The sequence below is a fragment of the Rhinopithecus bieti genome, unplaced genomic scaffold, assembly GCF_001698545.2.
Source record: "Rhinopithecus bieti isolate Rb0 unplaced genomic scaffold, ASM169854v2 scaffold_4134, whole genome shotgun sequence".
NCBI classification, from domain to species: domain Eukaryota; kingdom Metazoa; phylum Chordata; class Mammalia; order Primates; family Cercopithecidae; genus Rhinopithecus; species Rhinopithecus bieti.
Genome location: NW_016804265.1, coordinates 216,769 through 240,553, shown reverse-complemented (window position 1 = coordinate 240,553; position 23,785 = coordinate 216,769). Strand labels below are relative to the sequence as shown.

The following is a 23,785-nucleotide window of genomic DNA, read 5'->3' as shown; positions in this document are numbered from 1 at the left end:
TGCAAGGTACCAGAGGAGGAGCCAGCCTTTGATAGTACCAGGGCCACTTCCTTCTACTGAAATAAGAATTTACGTCCTCCCTTTCAGAGAGGACGTAAATAATTAAGGGCTTATCCAGAAGCTTTGGATAACAGAGAATGCTTCAAACAGCCTTCGTAATAGATTGTCTTTCCTTTTAACTCACACACAATATGAAGCCTACATACTAAAGTCACTAGTCTTCCTCTGGCTATGCAAGAACCAACCCGTGAAACTTAAATATAGTAATTCTCTACCTTCCAAAAAGGGTTTGAGAACAAAGAGGCAAGCCTTATCAACAGGGATGGAACTAAATGGTCAGCCAATTGTCACATCAGATCACTGTACATGATAGATATGGAGACATCACTATGCACCCCACCCCATAAATATGTACAATTATTATATGTCTATTAAATTAAAAAAAAAACTTTTTAAAAGCCAGGGAAAAGCCTGGTCATCCAAATCTGGGACTCATTCCTTACCTTGAGCTGCTGCTGGAGCTCACTGTTCAGCCGAGCCAGCACTGCATTTGCCTCTTTATTTTTGCGGATAGCAGTTTGAATGGCCTTCTTCTGTTTGGAAGACTGCCTACAGAAAAGCACAAACATTTCAGTGAAAAAGGACTTAGAGGTCTGAACCCTTGAGGGTCAGAATCTGGTTCATGAGAGGTGTTAAACTAACAAGTGGTTAACAACACAGGGCTCCAAAAATAAAATCTCATATTCACAGGCGGTCAGGCAGATAGACACCAAATGAAACAAATTTGTTGGGATGAATTATTTACACCTGAAGTAATTCCCATTTTATAACTTGAATAAAAGCTGTGAAGTGGGCCTTTTCAAACATTTGTGTTCCATTTATTCCAAGACATTTTAATAAGTATTTCTTCCTGACAAACCATATTAACTGGAATGCCCTTTTTGTGTAAGAATTAATAGCACTTAAAAGACCTGCAGGTGTCCCCTGTGGACAAGTCTGAAGGAAAATAATAGAAGAACATTCTTTTTCCCAAAAATTCTACATTAACTTAGCCAGACTACCTACTCTACCTTATTATTAGGCATGAATGCCTAAGTATAAGTGTATGTGTGCATAAATGTGCACTCATGTGTATGTGCATAGACCAGCATATATCTGTGGCACTTGAGAAAAATACGGAACGTTTTAATACCAGTATGTCCCAATTAACAGCAAATTCACAGAACAGGCATAACTAGAGTGACCACGCATCCTACTGTGCCCATTACAATCTCCATTTGAACTGTCTGTTCAGTATAAGTACCTTAACACTCTCTTTACTTTTCAAAACCGTTCATGGTTGGGATGATAAATCAGTGTGGTTACCACAGGGATAATCTACAACCTTTCATCCCACAGCAAGAAACACCGAATTCTTAGAGCAAAAGAGCAACTGATGTTCTCCTAGAAAAACAGCCATATGTGCCATCACTGGGAGATGGGTTCTAGACAAGGGCAACTGAACTAGAATGGACTGTGACCACCTTACAGATCTGATTGACATTGACAATTGGCTGAGTGCAGTGGCTCAGGCCTGTAATCCCAGCACTCTGAGAGGTCGAGGCAGGATGGTCCCTTGAGGCCAGGAGTTTGAGACCAGACTGGGCAACATAGTAAGACTCCATCACTACAAAAAATAAAATGAAATTGGCTGGGTATGGTGGCTCATGCCTGTAGTTCCAGCTACTCAGGAGGCTGAGGGGGAAAGGATCACTTGAGCCCAGGAATTCGAGGCTTCAATGAGCCATGATCATGCTACTGCACCCCAGCCTGGGTGAGAGAGTGAGACTTTGTCTCTAAAAAATAAAAATAAAAATAGAAATTGAAAAGACAACCCACAGAATGACAGAAAATATTTACAAAGATGGCTCAATTTTCTCATATATCTGACAAGGGAGTTGTATCCAGAATATATAAAGAACTCATAACTCAAAAATAAAAAGATTAATAATCCAATTAAAAGTGGGGCAAAATGGTGTAATAGACATTTTCTATGTCTATTCACATTAGGAAGATAAACAAACGGCCAATAGGGCACATGAAAAGATGATCAATGTCATTAGCACGAAAGAAATGCAAATAAAACCATGAGATAACACTTCACATTCAACTAGGATGGCTGTAATAAAAAAAAAAAAAAAAAAAAAAAAAAAAAAAAAAAAAAAAAAAAAGTGTAAGTGTTGACAAAATGGAGAAATTGGAACTCGCATACATTGCCAACAGGAACATGAAATGGTGCAGCCACTACGAAAAAGTGTGGTAGTTCTTTGAAATATTAAAGATAGAGTTACCACATGACCTAGCAATTCCACTTCCAGGTACAGACCCAAGAGAAATGAAAACGTAAGTCCACACAAAAACATGTACACAAATAGTGGCACTACTCTTAAGAGCCAAAAAGCAGAAATAACCAAAATGTCCATCAACTGATGAATGGATGAATAAAATGTGGTCTATCAATACAATGGAATATTATTCAGCCATTAAAAAAAAGTCCAGATTTATGCTACAACTTGGATGAACCTTGAAAACATTATGCTAAGTGAAAGAAGCCAGTCACAAAAGACCACCTTTCATTATTCCATTTATGTGAAATGACAAGAATATGCAAAGCCATGGAGACAGAAAGGAGATTCGTGGTTGCCAGGGGCTGAGGGGGAAGGAGAGAATGGGGAGGGATTGCTAATGGGCATTGATACTATTTTAGGCATGACAAAAGTTAGATTGTGGTGATGGTTGCATGACTTTGTGAATAAACTAAGAACTACTGAATTGTACATTTAAAAACATGAACTGTATGCTATGTGAATTACATTGCAATAAAGCTGTTATAAAAAAGAGAAAAAGAAAAGATCTCTGTATGAACTCCACCAGATGCCCTGACAACTACTCTGGAGAATGTTAAGCCACTGATGACTAAAATTAACATGAAGCTGAAATTAAAGTGGAGTGCTGGGGTAGAACATGGAAGAAAACTGAGCCATCTCTGTTCCTGATAGGGATTCACCTTCCAGGCTTAACAGGGGCTAGAAGATGGTCAAAGCTCTCGGTGAATGTGATGAACAAAATATACTTCCTCTATGGACTTATACCACCAGGGACCTGTCCATTTGAAAAAAAAGAAAATTGCCTGAAGGAGAGGGCTGCAGAGATTCAGAACGGGACTTTGGCTTCAAAGACAAGTTGCTAACATCTCCCACAGAACCTGCTGCTTTTTGTTCTACAACAGTGTAAGCAGAAGAAAATCTGCAGCAGCATCTGAGACCTGCAAGACCCCAAAAGCAGGGTCATGATGGGTCTTGAGCATTTATGTTAGTGACCAGTCAGGCTCACTTGCAGTCAAGTGACAGGAGCAGGTTTCTGTCCTCAACACCTACCTCAATTTCACTACAAAGAAATTGAAGCAAGTGATGGCTCTTCTCAAAGCCAAAGTTTTACAGAGAAGAATAGTTTGTCCAGAGCATCATTGTGTCAGTCCCTGGCCATGTCCACAGATGTCTCCACCCTCCCTCCAATACCTGTTCCAGCTGGTTAGATAAATATAATGGAAGTTCCGTATGTATCCATTCTGTGCTGAGGCGACCAACAACAGAAACCATCACATACCACACCTACTGAAAGTGTGTCTGTGGGTGAAGGAGCTAGCCATTTGCCCTGAGGGAAAAGGAGATAACATGGGCAGAGAGGCAAAACTGCAATTTACAATACTGTCGTCTTGCCAGGAAAATCTGGGCCCTCACAAGGAAGAGGGGTAGGAAACAACAGAAGGTGAGAGGAAGGGAAAGAAATCAAACCAAAGCAAACACCACAGCCTAGGACTCGCCTGCCCCTTTAGGTCAGGTTAAGTCCTACAGCTTATAAAGCCTTCTGTGTGACTGGGAGGCTTGAATCCCATCACAGAGATGAGCAAGATAAAACCTACAACCACGGAAAAAAAAAAAAAAAAAAAAAAAAAAAAACTTAAAACCATGAAATCCTTCTGTTGGTGTGCATGTAAATGTCAACACATTTACATATCTGTGTACATCTCAGAGCGAGATTCCTACCTTGCTCTTGTTTATGTGGTCTACTTACTTTTGGACTGTTGGGTGTGGTTTCATGGTTGCTGCAGAAGCTGGCCCACTTGCAGCGGTGGAAGGCTCTTGGTTTTCTGTAGCTTGATTTTCTGGTCTGAATTTCCTACGAATGGGCTTTGATGGTGGCTGAGAATACGGTACATCCTGCAGATTTAAAACAAAATAAAATTAAATGTTAATCATTTAAATATTCCCTCCACTCTTCCTGCCAGTGTCCCACATTCCTTTAGCCCCAGCCCCAAGATCAGGAGGGTACTCTATTTACTGATCCATGGCTCAGCAAGAACTGGGGGGACACAGGCATCAGAGTCCAGTGGTCTTCCCTTTTCCTTTTATTTTAAATGTTTCAAGAAGTCTATTACTTCTTGTCACCTGAAACTCACACAGACCCTGTGTGCATCTCACACCATGGGGCCTTATCTAACTGAAGACAAGATAGGCTCCTGCCTCACTCTGAAGCCTTTTAAAACCTAAGCTTTGGAAGTTTTTAAAGGTCTTAATCATATGTTCATCATTCTCCTATCCCCAATTCCTACATAAAGTCAAGAAAAAGAGCCACAGTGTATTATGGAAGGACACAGTTGGCCTGCTTCCTTGGAGGACTCTACCTCACCTGTGCTCCTGAGTCCAAGGCCCACTCTCTCTGAAGGGAGAAGAGCCTTGGAGGACAAGAAGAGGGTGAGGAGATGAATGGAGAGCATGATGAGTGAGGGGTACTTACTGAGTAAATGACAGGTGACCCAATGGCATGGCTGGGCAGATGCCAGCTGAAAATGCCACGATGCAAGAGGAAACCATGGTACAAAGACCAAGAAGGAGAGAATACCCCACTTCAAGAGGCACTCATAGAGGCTTAGCAGGTGGATGGGGTTTTGTTAAAGACATCTGTCCCCCTCCACAGCCCTTTTTGCTCTTGCCATAAAGAAGGCCACCATGTTTAGCTGCGGGGCTAAGGAGGTTGAGTATGTACTGTCATGTACAAAATGACATCAAGGGTCAAGCCCAGGAATCTTCAGGACCCAAATCTTCACAAAGAACCCACAGTCTAGGAAATCTGGATCACTGACATTCATTTCAGGACACAGAAACCTTAAAACAATAGATCAGCTAATAAAGATAAGAAGCCCATGGGTGGGACTCGCAATGCCATCTGACAGCATCCTCAGGCTGACCTTACCTTCTTTGCTGGACTACTTTCTGCAGCCTGGGATGGGGCTCTGCTCAGCTGTGGGAGTAACTCGGCCTCTGACACTTGTTCAGACTGTAGAAAAAGATCAGAGAGAGGACAGAAATGCAAAAACACAATCACCTAAATATATAATAAAGAGCACTTAGGAAGATAGTCACCAAGGGAAAACTGATTTAGGCCAAGTTGCAGCCAAGAATGCTTACGTCTGCTGATCCTTGGGAAAAACCTCCTATAGATGCTGCTATTAACTAACCCTCCTTCTCAGATTGTTCAACCTTAGGAAAAGGAATCATGGGAATTTCTTCTGTAATTGAACGTATGTATTGCTAAAAAACTAATGCTTCGCAACAACAAACTCTAAAATAACAAGGTTATCAGAAAACAGGGTTGAAAAAAAGATTTTAACTTGAGCACCAACAAAACAATCATCATCATTAAAACTCTGATGTTTTAAATGTTAAATTTCTAATAAAGAAATACTCTATTAGCAAGCAGTGTGAAGAAGTAAGAACTATCCCCCAGGCCAACCAAAGCCCACGTGCTGTTGCATCCCCGGATCCAGCAACTACATTCCACTGCAGTGGCCGCCACCATGCCCAAGACAAAGGCTGAAGGGGACGCTAACGGAGACAAAACCAAAGTGAGGACAAACCACAGAGAAGATCTGCAAGGTTGTCTGCCAAACCTGCTCCTCCAAAGCCCAAGCCTAAAGAGGGCCCTGCAAAGAAGGGAAAGAAGGTAAAGGGGGAAAAGGGAAAAGCCCATGCTGGCAAGGAGGGGAATAACTCTGCAGAAAATGCAGAGGCCAAAACAGAGCAGGCACAGAAAGCTGAAGGCGCTGGGGATGCCAAGGGAAGTGTGTGCATTTTTGATAACTGTGTATTTCTGGTGACTGTGCAGTTTGAAGTATTATTTTTTATTAAGTTTTATAAAAATGCAGAAATTTTTTTTAAGCCATGTTGTTAGCACACCAAACACATCATTGTTGTTTTATGGAGAAGGGGCATACGTCACTAATAGAATGTCTCTGAGGCCAGGCATGGTGGCTCACGCCTCTAATCCCAGCACTTTGGGAGGCCAAGGCGGGTGGATCACCTGAGGTCAGGAGTTCGAGACCAGCCTGGCCAACATGGCGAAACCCCGTCTCTAATAAAAGTACAAAAATTAGCTGGGCGTGATGGTGGGTTCCTGTAATCCCAGCTACTCAGGAGGCTGAGACAGGAGACTCACTTGAACCTGGGAGGCAGAGGTTGCAGTGAGCCGAGATGGTGCCACTGCACTCCAGCCTGGGCGACAAGAGCAAGACTTCATCTCGGGAAAGAAAAAAAAAAAATGTCTCTGAAGCTGGACTGATGTGGAGAAAACACCTTTCCCTTTTAGTTTTGAAAGACATCTTCTTGGCTCCCAGAAAGAGGGACTGTCTGACGTTGACACACACAGTCACCTTGCCACAAAGGCCTTGTGGTGTGGAGAAACAAATTCCTTTTATGTCCCCTCTCCCTCTCTGCCTTCAATATACACTTAACTCCCTCAAACCCAGATACCTGTTGGGGTCTGGCCCCCAGTAACTGGTTACCAGTCAGGCTGGCAATCTGGACTTCCCAGCGAGAACCCTTGAAAGACCCGTGCTCTGTTTCTAGATTGTGGATCTTCAGATAAATTCTGCCATTTTCATTTCATTTCCTGAAAGTCAGGGTCAGCTCATGAAAAGTTGTTAAACAGCACGTTGAATGTGAAATGTCAACCCTCACTCTGAACTTTCCCTCTTCGGGGCACCAAATGAAGACTTCATTGGGTTTTACCACGGCTTTCTAATTTTGGAAGTCCATTGAAGGAGGGAATCTTAAAGTTGTATACTGTTAATGATTTTCGCTCATGTCCTGCCTGAAATACCATGATTGTTCACAAAACGTATCTTTAATAAAGCTGGACACAGTTTGGGGAAAAAAACCACTCTAGTAATTATGGCCCTTTACCTTAAAAAAGGAAGGGGGCTGTAGTAGAAGGAGTTATCAGAAAGGTCGAGGGTGCTGAGTGGGATGGAATCAGTGACTAAACTCACTAAGACTGGCAAGGAATGTCCCCAAAGCACTTCAAGACAGAGTGGATGTGAATCCGTCAAGTGGAAGAACACAGGGTGACTGGGCCTCATGACCAGCTCTCTATGTTCCCCATTTCCCCCAGTCTTCTGCCTTCAGCTATGTTAGTCTGCTTTCAGCCACTAGTAGCCAGTGATGCCAAAACATTCATGTGCTGAGAACGAACCCTACATATGAACCAATGTGACTTCTACATCATACTGACAACAGTCATCTATTGACCCACAGATAATACTCATTACAGAAACACTGTAGCACAACAAACTGACTTCATCCCTAACCTGGCCTTCTCTAACCTCCTTCAGAGCATGGCTTCTTCCTCTGACTCCACTGAAATGGCTAGTTCCCAAGGGCGCTAACATACTCCCATTTAACACGTTATGGCTGCCTCTTCTCGTCTTCTCCTCATTGATCTTCTGCCCAGTATAGCGCCTTTGACTATCTTTTTTAAACTCCTGCCCCTCGCATCTGAGAAGCTGCAATCTCCTAATTGTAGTCATTTGCTCTTTTTCCTGTTTTGACTCCTTTTATCCCTCAAATGTAGGATTTCTTAAGGTTCTGTCTTTAGTTCCTCCACCCATTTTTCCCTCCCTGTTCATTCTCTCCCAGGGTAATCCCATCTGTTCCCATATTTTATCCCAAGCAATTCCCCATCTCCTCTAAATCCACTATGCAAGCACTCAACGTTCCTGATTTCTAGTTCCAACTAGTTCTTATAGCTTTCTCCCTTCCATTAAAGATAACTATATTGTTGTTGTTGTTGCCAGTAGGTACTATGATGCACACAACACTTACTATGTGTCATACATTGATCAAAGGGCTTTGCATGTATCATTGCAATTCATCATCACAGCCCTAGGAAGTAATTATTATCCCCATCTTATTGGTGAAGAAACTGAAGATCAAGAAGTTAAGGAACTCACCCAAAATCACACAAATAGCGGAGTCCGAACACAGGCCTTGATTTCCAAAGCTGAGCTTATAACCACTATGCTATACAATCTCAGGTACTCTCAGGCCTGAGTGTTACTCATTCAAGATGTATTTATTAAGCAGTCACTACAGGCAGGCCCTGTGCTAGCACTGGCACTCAAGGATGAACAAGATACAGATGCTGCTTAAGAGAAGCTTAAAGTCTAGTGGGAGCAACAGGGAAGTAATAAAGCCAACTTGCTTCAGTGGACTGTGGAGGGCAAGTATGGGGACTACAGAAGTACCCAGTTCCATGGGTCGGCAAAGACTCAGGAGCAGGTGATGTCTCAGCTGAGGCCTGGGCTAAAAGAGCAATGTGTGGGAATGGTGAGAAAGACCCAAAAGTAAGCTCACAAAGGGCCTCTCATGCTCCAACATCCATAATTGCAGCTGGAGCTACCACAAGAACACTAAGGTCAATCCCCAAGATGGGAAACACAGGAGAAACAGAAGTGAGGGGGACTCATCTTTAGGCAGACTGAGTTAGAAGTACCTGGGAAACAACCAAGCAAAGCTGTCCAGGAGTCATTCACTGTCAGGAGTCTAGGGAACACAAGCCCTCACCCTGCTTTCCCTGGAGGTTCATACAAATGGAGGCATACTCCAAGCTCTATGAGCCAAAAGTCAGCTTTATTAACAGCTGAGTGAGGGCCCAGTAACCACCTGAATGCAGGGCCTCCTGTGAACCACGCTGAAGAATGCAACTGAACCTGAGGCCCCTTCTTGCCTTTTATCTAGAAATCTACTGCTTGGAAGATAATATATGTTCTGGCCCAAGTCTACGCATGCAGCCTCCTGCAGGGACCACAGGTATGCAGCAATATCTTGCAGCAGGCAGGCAGAGAGACGATAATAGTTTCAGGCTCTCTGCCTTTCAGTTAGTTGGCTCTCCTCCATCATCAGGTGGACAGAGAAGTGTTTGCTCTACCACTCCATTCCCTGGTGAGATGAGCAAAGTCTCCTCATGGAAATATTGAAGGAGATGACAAATGAACCCTTTTTCAACATAAATGAGGATTCCAAAGCACAGCACAGTGTCGTTGTTATTGCCTCTTTTCTCTTAAACATCTCTAAAACACAAACAATGGGGTGGGGGATGAGGAAGCAGCTGTGAGATGTGTCTTAAAATGTTTTCCATTTGCAAATTTACCTTCCTGAACTTGTATGCAGTGGCCTGGGTTTTCCAGCTCTATGTCTGGTAACAGACCACTGCATGGTGTTACGTCAGGCTAAATCTGACCATCAATCCCCTAAATTGATCCATCTATCAAGCATTCGGAGGAGCAAATCTCGGGACGGACCTGGAACACAGGCATCAGGAAGGTTCCAGAATAAGGCACAGCCTTGACAGAGTCAGACATTATCTCAGGAAAAGAGATGGGCAAAGATAACCAGCTTTGTGATAAGAAAAACTAAAGATGAGATTTAGGCATGCAAAAGACCTTCTTCACAATAAGCTTTCCTTCATAAAAATAGTTTGAGGCTTATGTTAAGCGTGGGATGTGGAAAGCAGAATAAGGTGGGGAGATTTCTTTGCTATTTCTTGAGACTTTTCTAAGTTACCAACTTTGGAAGACTGATAATCCAAGAAAACAGGGGGCCTCAGTGGTTCTCTTCCTCCTCTGTGTATTTGGGGTCGGGGGAACAACTCTGCCAACACGATAATATGGCTTTGTCCAAAAGTTTTGGTTTTCTGAACTGAAATCCAGTGACTGATTCTTGTGGGAAAAAAACAGATATATGGATTACAATTAATATTACAAATGGCAGTTCTGCCCTCATGGTTCCATGTATAACAACATGTACCCAGTCAGGATGTGACAAACCAGAAAAATGTACTTTTAGCAAAGAGCTCACTGAAATGTGAGCTAAAGTTCCTTTTAAAAATATATATCTAATATTATAATATTAATACTTCCTTATTTACAAATGGCAAATATACTTTCATTCTAATTTTGCAGTGAAACTCCTGGACTTAGACAGTGCTGCCACTCACGATGTGGCAAACTGTCCTGGGTCTTTGACCATTCCCATGGTTGATGGGACAATATGATTCCTGCTGAGCTGGCTTCCCAGAAATGGACACAGGTTCAGAGAGGCTAAGCATTTCTATGCATTCATTTATTCAATTACATAGATATTTCTTTTGTACCTCTGCTATGTCAGGGACCATGGTAGGTGCTTGGGACATGGGTAGGGGGAGGCCCACTGTAGTAGGTGCTGTGTTGGCCCCACCTGGGTCACCTTTCCCTGGCTGGCACACCATCCCACAGTTGCTCTGTTAGCTATTGAGGACTCACAGCTGCTCTCTTCGCTAGAGACTTATTCTCAACCAATGGGAGCCTACCTCCCACCCCAACCTCCAGCAGCCTATAACGACTGACTTAGAGAAGGATATAAAAGGCCAGTCCCCTGTCTCAAACAGGGTTAACTCTATTATGCAACTATGTACCAGAATCCTGCCCGTGTGGATGAGGTCAAGGTCAGATTTTATCTGAGACTACATCATTGCTTGGCTCCTTCCCCTTCCCTACTTTTCTTCCTTCTCCTCCTCCTAGGTTTTTTCCTAAAGAGCATTCCTTCAACAAATCACTTTTCAAGAATCCTCATCTCAGGTTCTGCTTCTAGGGAAGCTGACCTGAGATACTATGCAACGTACTCCCAGGAGAGGGGACTGAAAGCACTCTAGTATGCTCCTCCTTGTTGTCTCTGTTTCTATCTCTATCTCTCACTCTCATCACTTGTTCTGGAGACAGTCAGCTGCCACACTGTGAGGACACCCAAGCAGTCCTAGCAAGGGGTCCATACAGCAAAGAAGTGAGGCCTCCTGCCAACAGCCTTATGAGTGAGCCATCTTAGAGGTGGATCATCAGCTCCAGTAAAGCCTTCAGATGACTGCAGCCCTGGAAGACATCTTGACAGAAGCCTCATGAGAGAATGTGACCCAGAACCACCCAGCTAAGTCACTCCCAAGTTCCTGACCCAAAGAGACTGTGAGCTCGTAAATGTCAGTTGTTTTAAGTTTCTAGGGGGACAAAAAGGCATCCTGATGTATCTAGAATTTGGGGACTTGCAGGGTGGAGGAAGGGTGAGGAGTCAGGAGAAAAATGGGACAGCTGAAGCTGGAGAAGGACAGCAGGGGGTAACACATGGTCTCCCAGACCTGGTTTGTTCTGGGTCATCTGCTAGACACTCAACACCACCCCTCATTTCCATGCCCTTCTCTACGCTGTAGCAGGCAGAAGCCTGGAAATATTTACTCCTTTTCTTAGTTTCTTAAGTTTCTTAAGTAACTAATTCCTTAAATTAAATCTCTTCCAGCAGGAAATACCAAGAGTGGTTTCTGTTTGCCCAACCAGACTGACACACATCCGTCCTAAGGATCAGAGCTTATCCTGAGGGCCAGAGGGTCCACTGAAGGATTTTAAGTAAGGAATCAATCTGACTAGATTTGTATTTTACAAAGGTTATTCTAGATCCAGGACTAGAGGCAACTCGTACCTGCGTAAAAGGAACCCAATTCGAACGCTGAAAAAGAAAAGATTATGGTTATCTAGGCCAGGTTGGTAGGAATGGGTTCGGGCTGACTTAAGAGCTACTCAGACTGGAAACTGAAGACACCATTGGCCATTTTTGGAACGTTGTAAGTAAAGAAAAGATAAGGACACATGGAACCCAGGTTTGGATCCTGGATAATGGGTAAATGGTTGAGAGATAAAGCAGTTTAAAGCAAGAGGCAGGAATGATGGCAGTATGGAAATGGAATAAAATTAGGCAGATTTATCATAAAGCAGTGCTGGAATAACAACTAGAAGAATGTATATCTTCTAGTAGCATCTCTGAAAGGGGGTACCAGGAAGCACCAGTTCCATGAATTGTCTAGAGCAGGGATTAGCAAACCTTTCTGTAATGGGCAGACAGTAAATATCTTAGGGTTTGAGGGCCAGACTACCTCTGTAGCCACTCTGCAACTCTGCTGTTGTGCTAAAGCAGCTACAGACAATATGATGAATGGGCACAACTGTGTTCCAATAAACTTTATTTACAAAAAAAAAGTGATGGGATAGATGAGGCCTATGAGCCATAATTTGTCAGCCCCTGGCCTAGGGGGAAGAAGAATCTACAGATAAGCTTAGGAAACACTGCCTGGTCTATCTCCCCCTTGGAGATTCACTGAGCACATAGCACATTACACACTCTGAAATTCTGAAAGGAAGTCACTTGCCTTTGCATAGCCAATCAGTTCCCAAAGTTATTTGGTTTCATCTCCTTATTCTCATGTAACTCCTATTAACTCATGTAACTCCTATTAACATCCTGAAGAACTAATGTTCTGTGGAACATATTTTCAGAAACACTGACTACAGACTGGATTTTAGAGGAACAAAAGGAAGAACATTCTATTTGACTTGAATGTCAAATGCCATGTTTCACACCTAACCCTTGGGGAGGTGCATTCTCCACTGTGGTTGGCAGACCAAAAGTTGGCCCCTGTTGCACTCCTCTCCCTTCTTGCTTTGGCTTAAGAGTACGATGAAGGTAGGGTTAGAATGAGGTTGCTGCCTCGCCAGAAGGGGGTCCCTTCTCCCTGCAGTAGCAGCTGTTGCTGCTGCCAACTACTTCTCTGCATGAATTTATTTACAGGGCTCCTTTAAAACCTTCTGGACAAAAACACACAAAAAATAGTTAATTATAATAGTTTAGGCAGATGAACATGACATTAATAAATTATGCATTTTTAAGGAGTTTAAAACAGTATGTCTCAGATTCCAGTTCCACTGAGGCAGGTTAGCTTTACAAAGGTCCCACTGGTCCCATCTGAGTCCACGCACTCGTCACACTTGTCACCTGGGCCACTGCAAAGACTTCAATGGGTCTTTTTCCAGCCTTCAGTTCTAGCCCAGTCTGATCCACCCTGCACACCACTGAGAAATTAATCTTGTAAAGCACTATCTAATCAAAATGCTTTTTCTCAGTCTTTCACTGGCTCCCCAAGGCCTATGGCACACAACACAATCCCTCGGCCAGTTAAAGCTCTTCCATCCTCTGGCTCCAATTTACCTCTGCATCATAACTGGGTTAGTTTGCCCATATGGAACCTGCTCCAGGCATATAGTTATTCCCCAAATCTTCAAGCACATTGGAAGTTTCTCCCCAACTCAATTATGTTTGTTCTAGACCCTCTAGCCCAGTGTCTCCCAAATATAACTGGAGCAGGATAATTATCTGGGGAACTTTTTATAAATTCAGACTTGTAGATGCTATTCCAGACTTCTTTCATCAGAATCCCTTAGGGATGAGGCATTAGAAACTCATATTTTAACAAGCTCCCTAGGTGATTTTTATGTAGCCAGCCCAGATCAACCGGGAACCACTGATGGTGCAAACTCTTCATTTAAGAGATGAGAAAACCTAGTCTCCAAGGCCCTAGTCTGGGCAAGGCCACAGGTGCTCTTGCAATACTAACTAGGCTTCTTCATTGTTTTCTCATCCATTCATCATGGAGGGAATGGGGGCATATGCCACATGGTTCTATAGATAAATATTTGCAGCTGGGCAAAATCTTTAGCAGTAAAATTTTGTTTAAAAGTCAAATTTGCAACAACAAAAAAAAGTCAAATCCCACTTAAAAAATAAATAGTCTGGCTGGGCATGGTGGCTCACGCCTGTAATCCCAGCACTTTGGGAGGTGGATCACTTGACACCAGGAGTTTCAGACCAACCTGGCCAACATGACAAAACCCCATCTCTACTAAAGATACAAAAATTAGCTCGGTGTGGTGACGCACTCCTGTAATCCCAGCTACTCAGGAGGCTGAGGCATGAGAATTACTCGAACCCGGGAGGCGGAGGTTGTAGTGAACCGAAATCTCGCTACTGCACTCCCACATTCCAGCCTGGGTGACAGAGCAAGACTCTGTCTCAAAAAAAAAAAAAAAAAGTCTATCTGTAGAACTTTGCCAAGGTGTGGATAACATAGGTAACTTCTTTTTTAGGTTTGCAATATTGGCAGGTCAGAACAAGAAACTCAGGCTTTATCATCCAAGGATCCAGGTGGATTCCAAGAATGGGGATCACAAGGGCAGCAGCTAAATTTTAGGCAGATGAGAAGACAATCCTGCTCCTGCCTCCAGGGCCTTTCCAGCATCCTGTCAGTATTCTAAATATCATTTGGTGCCTAGTTTTCACCTGTCCCCCATCTCTGCTGGGCAAGAACACAACAGAAAGCCATTTGCTAAACCCAGTCATAGAAGATGTAGAACCAATGGCCTAGCACACCACTGTTCCACCCTATCATTCCCCAACCAGGCTCAGAGAGAGGGGTAAATAGAGCCTCAAGAAGGTCCAAAAGACTGAATTCTCAGCAAGAATGATTACCAAAAATCCAGGACTCAAGTCACCTGTGAGAGACGGAACATGATAAATGAATGGTAAGCACCTGGAGGGCAGGATCTGTCTTGTTTCCCTATCATTTTCCTGATACCTAAGCTGAATGCCCGCAAACAACAGGTCCTCTAATCAATGTGTGGAATAACCCAGCAATGAACCCAATACTGTTTCGTGTTCCACTGGAGAAGAAGTCAGTAATTCATCCCTTGGTAACTGCACCCACAGAGCACAGAACAGTTACAGGGTATAGGCTCTGGAGTCAAACCCAGGTTTTGCACTTGCTCATTGTGTGAGCTGGTCACATGCTTAGTCTCGCTGAGCTGCAATTTCTTCATCTGCAAAGTGGAATAATTCACCTAACTCACAATATTGTGAAGATTAAGCAAAATGTCTGTCTAGTGTGCTAAGCACAATTACATAGTAACTGTTCGACAATGGCAGCTACTATCATCATTAGGATTAAAATTATGATGGGTTTCCCAGGCATAGTTCCTCCTATTGCAAGCAGCAGCCAATCCAACATAAGGGCATTTTCCTCCTTGCCAAACAGATGAAAACCTAGGCTGATAAAATGCTGGCTCCAATTTAGAATATAAGCAGATCCCACAAAGCAGGCTATCCACAGTCTAAATCTGTGCGACTGGATATTACTGCTACTAATATTGGAGGGGAGAAAAATTTAAAAATAAAATCCCTTTCAGACTTTCATGTTTCACTGCTGCTTTAGCATAGATATCTCAGGCAGTGTGCAGTGAACATCTCTGGTGGGCACCCCCCTCAGTAGACCAATCCAACATTGGAGACACTCACTGACAGAGGGGCTCAGGAACAACTTTGTTGAGAGTGGATACCAGTGACTATAATGGGCAACTAGTTGCTGGATTCAGCAGTCACATGGCAGAATGTCTTGGGGATTCCTGGAACCCATTAGATTATGGACAACATCCATGAGACAGACTTACTGTTACAACTAAAGGACTATGAGCACTTTATTTTGGTCTAAAGACAAATATTTTGACCATGACCTGGGTTTTGTTCTATGTCCAATTTCTAGTAATGGAACAGAAATCTGAGTCAAGTCTGAACTGCACTCTCTATATCACATACCTAAAGCCATATTAAAACACCATCTGCAGAGACAACAACATGAGCCTCACAGGTAAGGTGATCTAAAGCAGGATTCTCTAGAGACTCACGCTCCCCAGGGATGAGGTTGAAGAAAGATGCCCCATGCATGCCTCTTGCCAAACCAAAGAGACCCTTACTAAACAGGCACCCACCAGCAGCACAATTGAAAGGCACCTCATTATGAGGCCTTTAGAAATCCTTTCTGTTGGGCCCCAATCCCTGACATATATAGGCCTGGCAATAATAACAAATGTATATACAAACTTCAAAATGCCTCAGAGCCCTGGCCTATGAACTGATATTTTATCACACTTACAATCTGAATTACTTTCCTGGTTCCTTTGCTCTGTGTATTGGTGTGATGGAGTGTTAGAGTAACACCCTTTCTGATTTACTGATAGTTCACACTTAGGCTGTGATAAATGTCCCCTTTTGGGTTGACATAGCCCTTCCTGCATGAGCCATGTCCATCAGAATAATGTGGCTTTAAAAAATTTCAATTAGAAATAGCTGGCCAGAAAGGGAGCTATAAAAATTATGTTGAGTTAGGAACCAGCCATAAAATAAATTCAGCATTGATGAGGACGTGGAACTGGAGTGGGAACACCATTAATGGAGTGTAAATCAGTACAAACGCTTCGTAAAACTGTTTGGCAGTACCTATTAAAGCTGAACATATGCCTACACTATGACCCAGAAATCCTACTCTTAGGTATATATCCAAGAGAAATGAAAACACTCATCCACTCAACAACTTGGATACGAGTGTTCACAGCAGCACTATTCACAATTTCCCAAATCTGAAAAGTACAAAAATGTGCATCAATAGTAGAAAACAGTGTTATATTTGCACATACAATGGAATACTATACAGCAATGATCTCAATTACACACAACAGTATGAATAAATCACACAAACATCATTTAATAAAAAGCCAGACACAGAGTATACACCGCATGATTCCACTTACATAAAGTAGAACACAGGTCAAACTAATTTATGCTGTTAGAAGTCAGAATAGTGGTAACCCTAAGAATAAGAGATAGCAACTGGAAAACAGCACAAGGAGGGCTTCTGGGGTGCTAGTAATATCCTGTTTCTTGATTTGGATGCTGATTATATGCATGTGCTCTGCTTGCGAAAATTGAGTTGCGCATTAAATGTGCAACTTGCTTTTCTACATGCATATTATACTTCAATAAGAAGTGTTTTGGGCCGGGCACGGTGGCTCATGCCTGTAATCCTCGCACTTTGGGAGGCCAAGGTGGGCGGATCAACTCAGGTCACGGGTTTGAGACCAGCCTGGCCAACATGGCAAAACCCCATCTCTACTAAAAATATAAAAATTATCTGGGTGTGGTGGCACATGCCTATAGTCCCAGCTACTCGGGAGACTGAGGCAGGAAAATTGCTTGAACCCGGGAGGCGGAGGTTGCAGTGAGCTGAGATCGCGCCACTGCACTCCAGCCTGGGCGACAGAGTGAGACTCCGTCTCAAAAAAAAAAAAAAAGTTTTAAAAATCCAGTAGATCCAATTTCCTGTAATGTCCTTTAAGTGCCACCTAGTGGCACAAGTTAAACATAAACAAGAGGGAAGTTTTGCCTCTAGCAATTTCAAAAATATGGCCCCATTTCTAATAGCACATTCTGGGATTGGGCTGAAACAGTGCCCTAGACTAAAATCACTGGCATGATACATAAAGAAAAAAAGCTCTTGTTGCCTGGCATGTAGAATCCTGACACAAGGATTCAGAGGCAAGGGAAGCTGTCTACCACAGAGCATGCTAGTGTTAGTGAGCCAATGATACACATCTCTTCCCAGCTCCACTTGCAGTCAGCATGGTGGGAGCATTCACAACACAGACAGCAACAATGGCTGCAAACTGGGGCTTTCCCCCACCCCTTGGGGGAGAAGGTTTACCAATATATCACTGGGTGACACCTACAAAATTTGCTGGGCAGAGAAGGGTATTTAGGAGGAAGGTAGGAAGAAAAATTCCTTTACCCTGTTTTCTCCGGACAGGCTTGTTTCCTTCTTCCTCTCCTTCAAGATACAATACTGTGATGAGGCCTAGTCTGCCTTCTTTTAATTATGCTTGTGAAACAGAGTTAGGGAGTCCTATCCACTGCAAGCCTTTGAAGCTGCCAGTTGTATCAAAGATACTGCTCAGAGTTTTGCGAGTAAAGTCCGAAAGACAGATCATCTCGGTCAAACGTCCTCAAAGAAAAATCAGAAACTATAAACACAGGCATGTGATCCTTGAGATAAGAGCAGGAGGGTTAAAGGCTGATGGGGAGGCCTATCCATCTGTCCACTGGTTCTTCTCATTGCCATTCTTTTGATCTATGGCAGGATTCTCGAGACTCATGTTTCCCAATGGAAAAGGTTGAAGATGCCCTATGCGTGCCTCTTGCCAACTGATTCTCCTTCATATTTCCATTATTTACAGAAACAGGTGACCATGTGGATTTGGCCTGTAGGCTATAGTTTGCCAACCCCTGACGTAGGCAGAGAGACAGCCCCTGAAAGGTCACAGATGAGGGTAACAACATGCTTCGACTACAAGTGCTTTAGCGAGCCAGTTCAGCACTCATTCTGGGCTGGTGGCAACTAATTTCTAGCTATCTGGAGTCTGTTCTGTGTCTGCCAACTAGACCCCACCTCTGTTTCACTAGGCCTGTGGTGATAATTATAACAGCTAAATGTTGTTGAGGGTTGACCATGGCACCAGGCATCATTCTAAGTGCTTTAGAGATCTTCACTCATTTAATCATCAGACCCCTATGAAAATGGATACTATCATGATCCCCATTTTACAGATGATGAAATTGAGGCACAGAGAGATGAACTTGCCCAAGTCACAAAGCCAGTAAGAGGCAGAGATAGGATTTGAAACCCCAAGCCCATGCTCTTAAATCCTCTGTCAGGTTGCCTCCCTGAGCCCAACCCCTGGTTGTCCTCCACTGTCCTTTCCCACTAGCATGGTAGCACATTCGGGCATCCTCCCAATCCACATCTGCTCCTCCTCTGACCCCCTCAGGAGCGCTTCCTTAAAGTCACAGTGTAGGCCACGTACAGTGGCTCATGCCTGTAATCCCAGCACTTTGGGAGGCTGAGGCAGGGGGATCACGAGGTCAGGAGTTCGAGACTGGCCTGGCCAACATGGTGAAACCCCATCTCTACTAAAAATACAAAAATTAGCCAGATGTGGTGGTATGTGCCTGTAATCCCAGCTACTCGGGAAGCTGAGGCAGGAGAATTGCTTGAACCCGGGAGGCAGAGGTTGCAGTGAGCCAAGATCATGCCACTGCACTCCAGCCTGAGAGACAGAGCAAGAATCTCTCTCAAAAAAAAAAAAAGTCACAGTGCGATAGGGGGCAGCAGAGAAGAGAAATGAGGATTCTATTGCTCAGAAACCCAGAAAACAACCATAACTGAGCCCCCCTAGGGGAAAACTGGGCTATATTGTTAGTTATTAGAAACATGGTGACCAGTTTATTGTCTACAACCTATGTCAATAAAGCATGAAGAAATGGGTTTAAATGAAACACATAGAAAATGACTCAGTTGTAAGAACCATGAGAGACTATAGTGTTGGGCACGACTGCTGTGAGAGGGTGATGCAGGAAAAAGGAGCTACAGGATAAAGATCACATCACAATCTTTGTGCTCCCATAGTTCTCAGCAAAGTGTGGGCCTACAGTGAGCATATTCCATTAACATCTGATGAAATGATTAGATGAACTTATGGCATCTTCCAGAAGAATGATAACCAGCAGAGTGAGCTTTACATAATACAACAATATCATGGGCATAATATAATGAGGAAGAACCTAAGAAAGAAAACAAGTCACCAGAAGTGAGGTAAAGCTAATTTTTAACTAGTTCCATAAAATAAAATGTATCCCTGACAAATATAGTGTGTCAGTTTGATTGTTAAGAAAGTAATTGTGAGACTTGGTTTCACAGCACAGCATAGTAGTATAGTAGGAGCTGGCACACTGGGGCTAAATAGCCAAGGTAGGAACCATAGCCTTAACTCTTTCTTGCTGTCAGTGACCTCGAGCAAGTTGCTGAGGTTCTCTGTGCCTTGTTTACTTATCTGCAATGTGAGGATAGCAACAGAACCCACTGCACATGGTTGCTGTGAGGCTTAAATGAGTTAATATTTGTAAAGCATCTAGAAGAGCATCGGGCACTCTGTTGAAGTGCTTGATAAATTAATAAAATACATGATGAATCGGAAAGCCTCTATGGTTTGTGTACTCTTAAAATCAATTTGAAATGCATAAATAATTATTTATTATGCAAAAGTTCTCTTTCTGTTCCCTTTTAGGGGGCAGAATAAGGGTTACCCTTGGCCTTTTGCTACATCAAATATGGCCCACACACCAAATGTGAAGGCCATTTTGGTTAAGATGAATGTAAGTCTGCACTGGGGAAGGCACTTTAAAAATAAGCATTTGAGATTAATGTAGGAAAGAGTTCACATTTAGAAAATTATTGGTAGGCACAGAGTGTAGAAATTTAATCAACTTTTACTTAGCAGATCTACAGTTAATTTTTGTGATGTACAGTGAATGATTTTTCTCTCTCTCTACATGCTTAGTAAATTTCTAGCACTTCCCCCAGAAACCCTTTCCAGCCCTTTTCTTCTACAGCAGGCTGGCTTACTTACCAAATGCGAGGTCCAAGTAGTTAACTTCTGCTCTCTGAATCTCAACTTCCCCTTCCATAAAATGATATGCAATGACAGATATGAGAGTGTCAGCATGAAGCGTTAAAATTTAAAAGACTCAGTCCCACTCAGAAGCAAGATACAGGTCCCTGTGGGGCCAAATCACAAAGTGGTAGGTCAGGCAGAGGGTGCAGAAGCAGACAGAGGCAGCTGAGAGCTCCTAATAACAGGGATTTAAATGTCCCACACGAGGCAGGGGACTGGTACCAAGCTCATTCCCTGATGCCAGAGGCTAAAGTATCACTTTGCTACCTGTGAAGCTGCAAAACCAAGATGAAACCTGTGGAGACGCTCTGGGTTGCCTACTTAGGAAAGGAACTGAAGCAGATATAATACTGAAGCCTGGTTTTGGGCTACGCACCATTGGGTGCCATCTATAAGACCCCTGACACCTGCACCAGATGGAAGTGCTGTATTTCAAGTATAAGAATCAGCTCTTGACTGGAGGCCATGGATGCCAGGAGTAGTTGGTAGAGACAGCCACTGAACTGGTAGAAAGGGAGGAGCTCAGAGAACTGAGAATGAGATTGAACTCCAACTCAAAATAAGCCTACAAAACAAAATTCCAAAAAGCATGGTAGAACAGCCAAATAAAAAAGGCAAATTTGCTCCTGACAAAAATGAAAATAGAACAAGTTAAAATAAAATAAGTATTTTAGAATCCTCAAAGTTAAAAGTGGAGAATAGATCTTAAAGAAGAATAGATGGGTATAAAACAAAAATAGGGAAAAGTAAAACAAGAACAGGTTGTTATAAAAAAGAATGGATTATAAAACCTAGAATCAAAGAATAGTGATAGAGGCTTAATAACAGAATAGGAAAAATTCTAGGCTATATAGTCATGCACAGGATTTTTAATTTGGAAGACGAAGATTTCATCCAGAGCAAACCCAGAAAGATCACAACATAAATAGATGAAAGTGACAAGGTGCAGTGCTCACATCTGTACATCCCAGCACTTTGGGAGGTCGAAATGGGAAGACTGCTTGAGCCCAGGAGTTCAAGACCAGCTTGGGCAACATGAAAAAACCCCATCTCTACAAAAAATACAAAAAACTAGCCAGGTGTGGTGGCATGCACCTGTAATCCCAGCTACTTGGGAGGCTGAAATGGGAGGACGGCTTCAGTCCTGGAGGTTGAGGCTGCAGTGAGCCATGGATTGTCCCATCACACAGCCTGGGTGACAGAGCAAGACCCTGTCTCAAAAAAGAAAAAAAAAAGATGAAAGACTCATTACTAGAATTTTTTTAAAATGTGTTGACAGAAATATAGTTAGTTTGAGTTCAAGAAGAAAACAGAAGAAATAAGTAGAGAAGCAAAACCCACAGAGATATCACTAAATGTTCTACAACTAAAGATGATTTTCCAGAAGGAACATGCATGCCAAGTGTCACCTGGAGTAAACAAATTTAAATCTATGCTTAGACCCATCACAGCGCCATCAAAACAGAACACTGAAAGTAAAAATAAACTTTTAAAAGCCACCCCAGAGGAAAGACAAAGCTGCACCAAAGGAATAAAAAATAGATTGACAGTACAATCCGGAGCAGTGGCAGCAATAAATGGTAGACGAGGAGGTAATGCATTCAAAATACTGAGGAAAAATTACTTTCAGTCTAAAATTCGGTACACAGCAAAATTACTATTTAAGAGTGAGGGCAATAAGAGTTTACTATCCAAAGAACATAGATTTAAAAAAATGACTAGATGATAATACCTCAGTACACTATTTCTTTGAACCTCACAATTGCTAGAGTCATCATAACAATATAATTATGCAATATGTCTTATCACTATTTCTGACAGCTGGTCTCTAGAAGTAGTTTCCAAAGGTCATTTTATTCTGGTAAATCTTCAAATGATGTTTTATTCTAGTTGTCATATCAGAGGACATTTTTTTTTCTTTTCCCCAATCCTTAATTGTAAGACAAAATTTTAAAAGAAAACTGCATAACTTCCCCACCAAAACAGCCATTTAAACTTCTACCACTTACTCAGCAGTCTTCTCCAAGTATTTTAGCATTAGGCACTTGACATTTAGTATTGAACTGTCTGGAGACCTTCACAGACACCCCAATTCAAACAAAAACTACACATACAGAATCTCGCAAAATACAGAAACTTATAAAAACAAGTTACAAGACAAAATAGGTAAATTATAAATGAGTTATCTAAGCGATCCCTTTAGACCCCTAAAAAAGAGTTAGTAGAAACTCACTAAGGAGCTAAGAATCTCAAAACCCTACTGGGAAGGGAACAGTGGCTAATCTAAAAGTAATTCGAAATCTGACCGCTGGAAAGGGGCCAATTACCATGCACCATGGACCTTCAAGGTCACCCCTCAGAGATGAGAAAAACTTACCATCAAAGGTGTACCATATACTTATGTGGTACAATCAGGAAACACTTCTGTATTCAGTTGTTACCCCTCTTTTCTACTGTTTGTCATGTAATCATTTTAATAGATGCCTAATATTCAAATTAGGCAGATATACATTACCCTTGACCAGTGCCTTCTTCCTAGACATTAAGGTTGTCTGTATTGTTCTTATTTTTATTTATAATACTAAAATAAAGGTCATCATAGAACTTTTCCTTTCTTTTGAATTAGTTACTAGGATTAATTCTAAAGACATGTGTTGATAAAGAACAAAATGCTGAGTGCTTCTTTTAAAAAGAAGGAAGGGGAACAGGCTTACACCTTTCTCCTCTATTCCAATGCTGGTATTTCATTACTAATTCTCACCCTCTCTTCTCCTTGCACTTATCACTATGGCCATTTCCCTTGCCTTTTGAATTTGTCATTCAGTGCCAACTGTTTGAGAATAGTTTTCAAATTTAAGAAATCCTCGGCCGGGCGCGGTGGCTCAAGCCTGTAATCCCAGCACTTTGGGAGGCCGAGACAGACGGATCACGAGGTCAGGAGATCGAGACCATCCTGGCTAACACGGTGAAACCCCGTCTCTACTAAAAAATACAAAAAACTAGCCGGGCGATGTGGCGGGTGCCTGTAGTCCCAGCTACTCAGGAGGCTGAGGCAGGAGAATGGCGTAAACCCAGGAGGCGGAGCTTGCAGTGAGCTGAGATCCGGCCACTGCACTCCAGCCCGAGCGACAGAGCGAGACTCTGTCTCAAAAAAAAAAAAAAAAAAAA

The 23,785-nt window shown here is 42.6% G+C and overlaps 1 protein-coding gene across 1 annotated transcript in view; it reads right to left on the bottom strand.

Annotated features, from left to right (window-relative positions):
* REPS2 (RALBP1 associated Eps domain containing 2) overlaps positions 1 to 23,785 on the bottom strand; it is a 208,626-nt gene that overhangs the window by 8,303 nt on the left and 176,538 nt on the right. Inside the window, 3 exon segments of the mRNA XM_017867491.1 lie at positions 504 to 609; positions 4,114 to 4,259; positions 5,293 to 5,376. Of these exon segments, the coding sequence (XP_017722980.1) occupies positions 504 to 609; positions 4,114 to 4,259; positions 5,293 to 5,376 (336 nt within the window).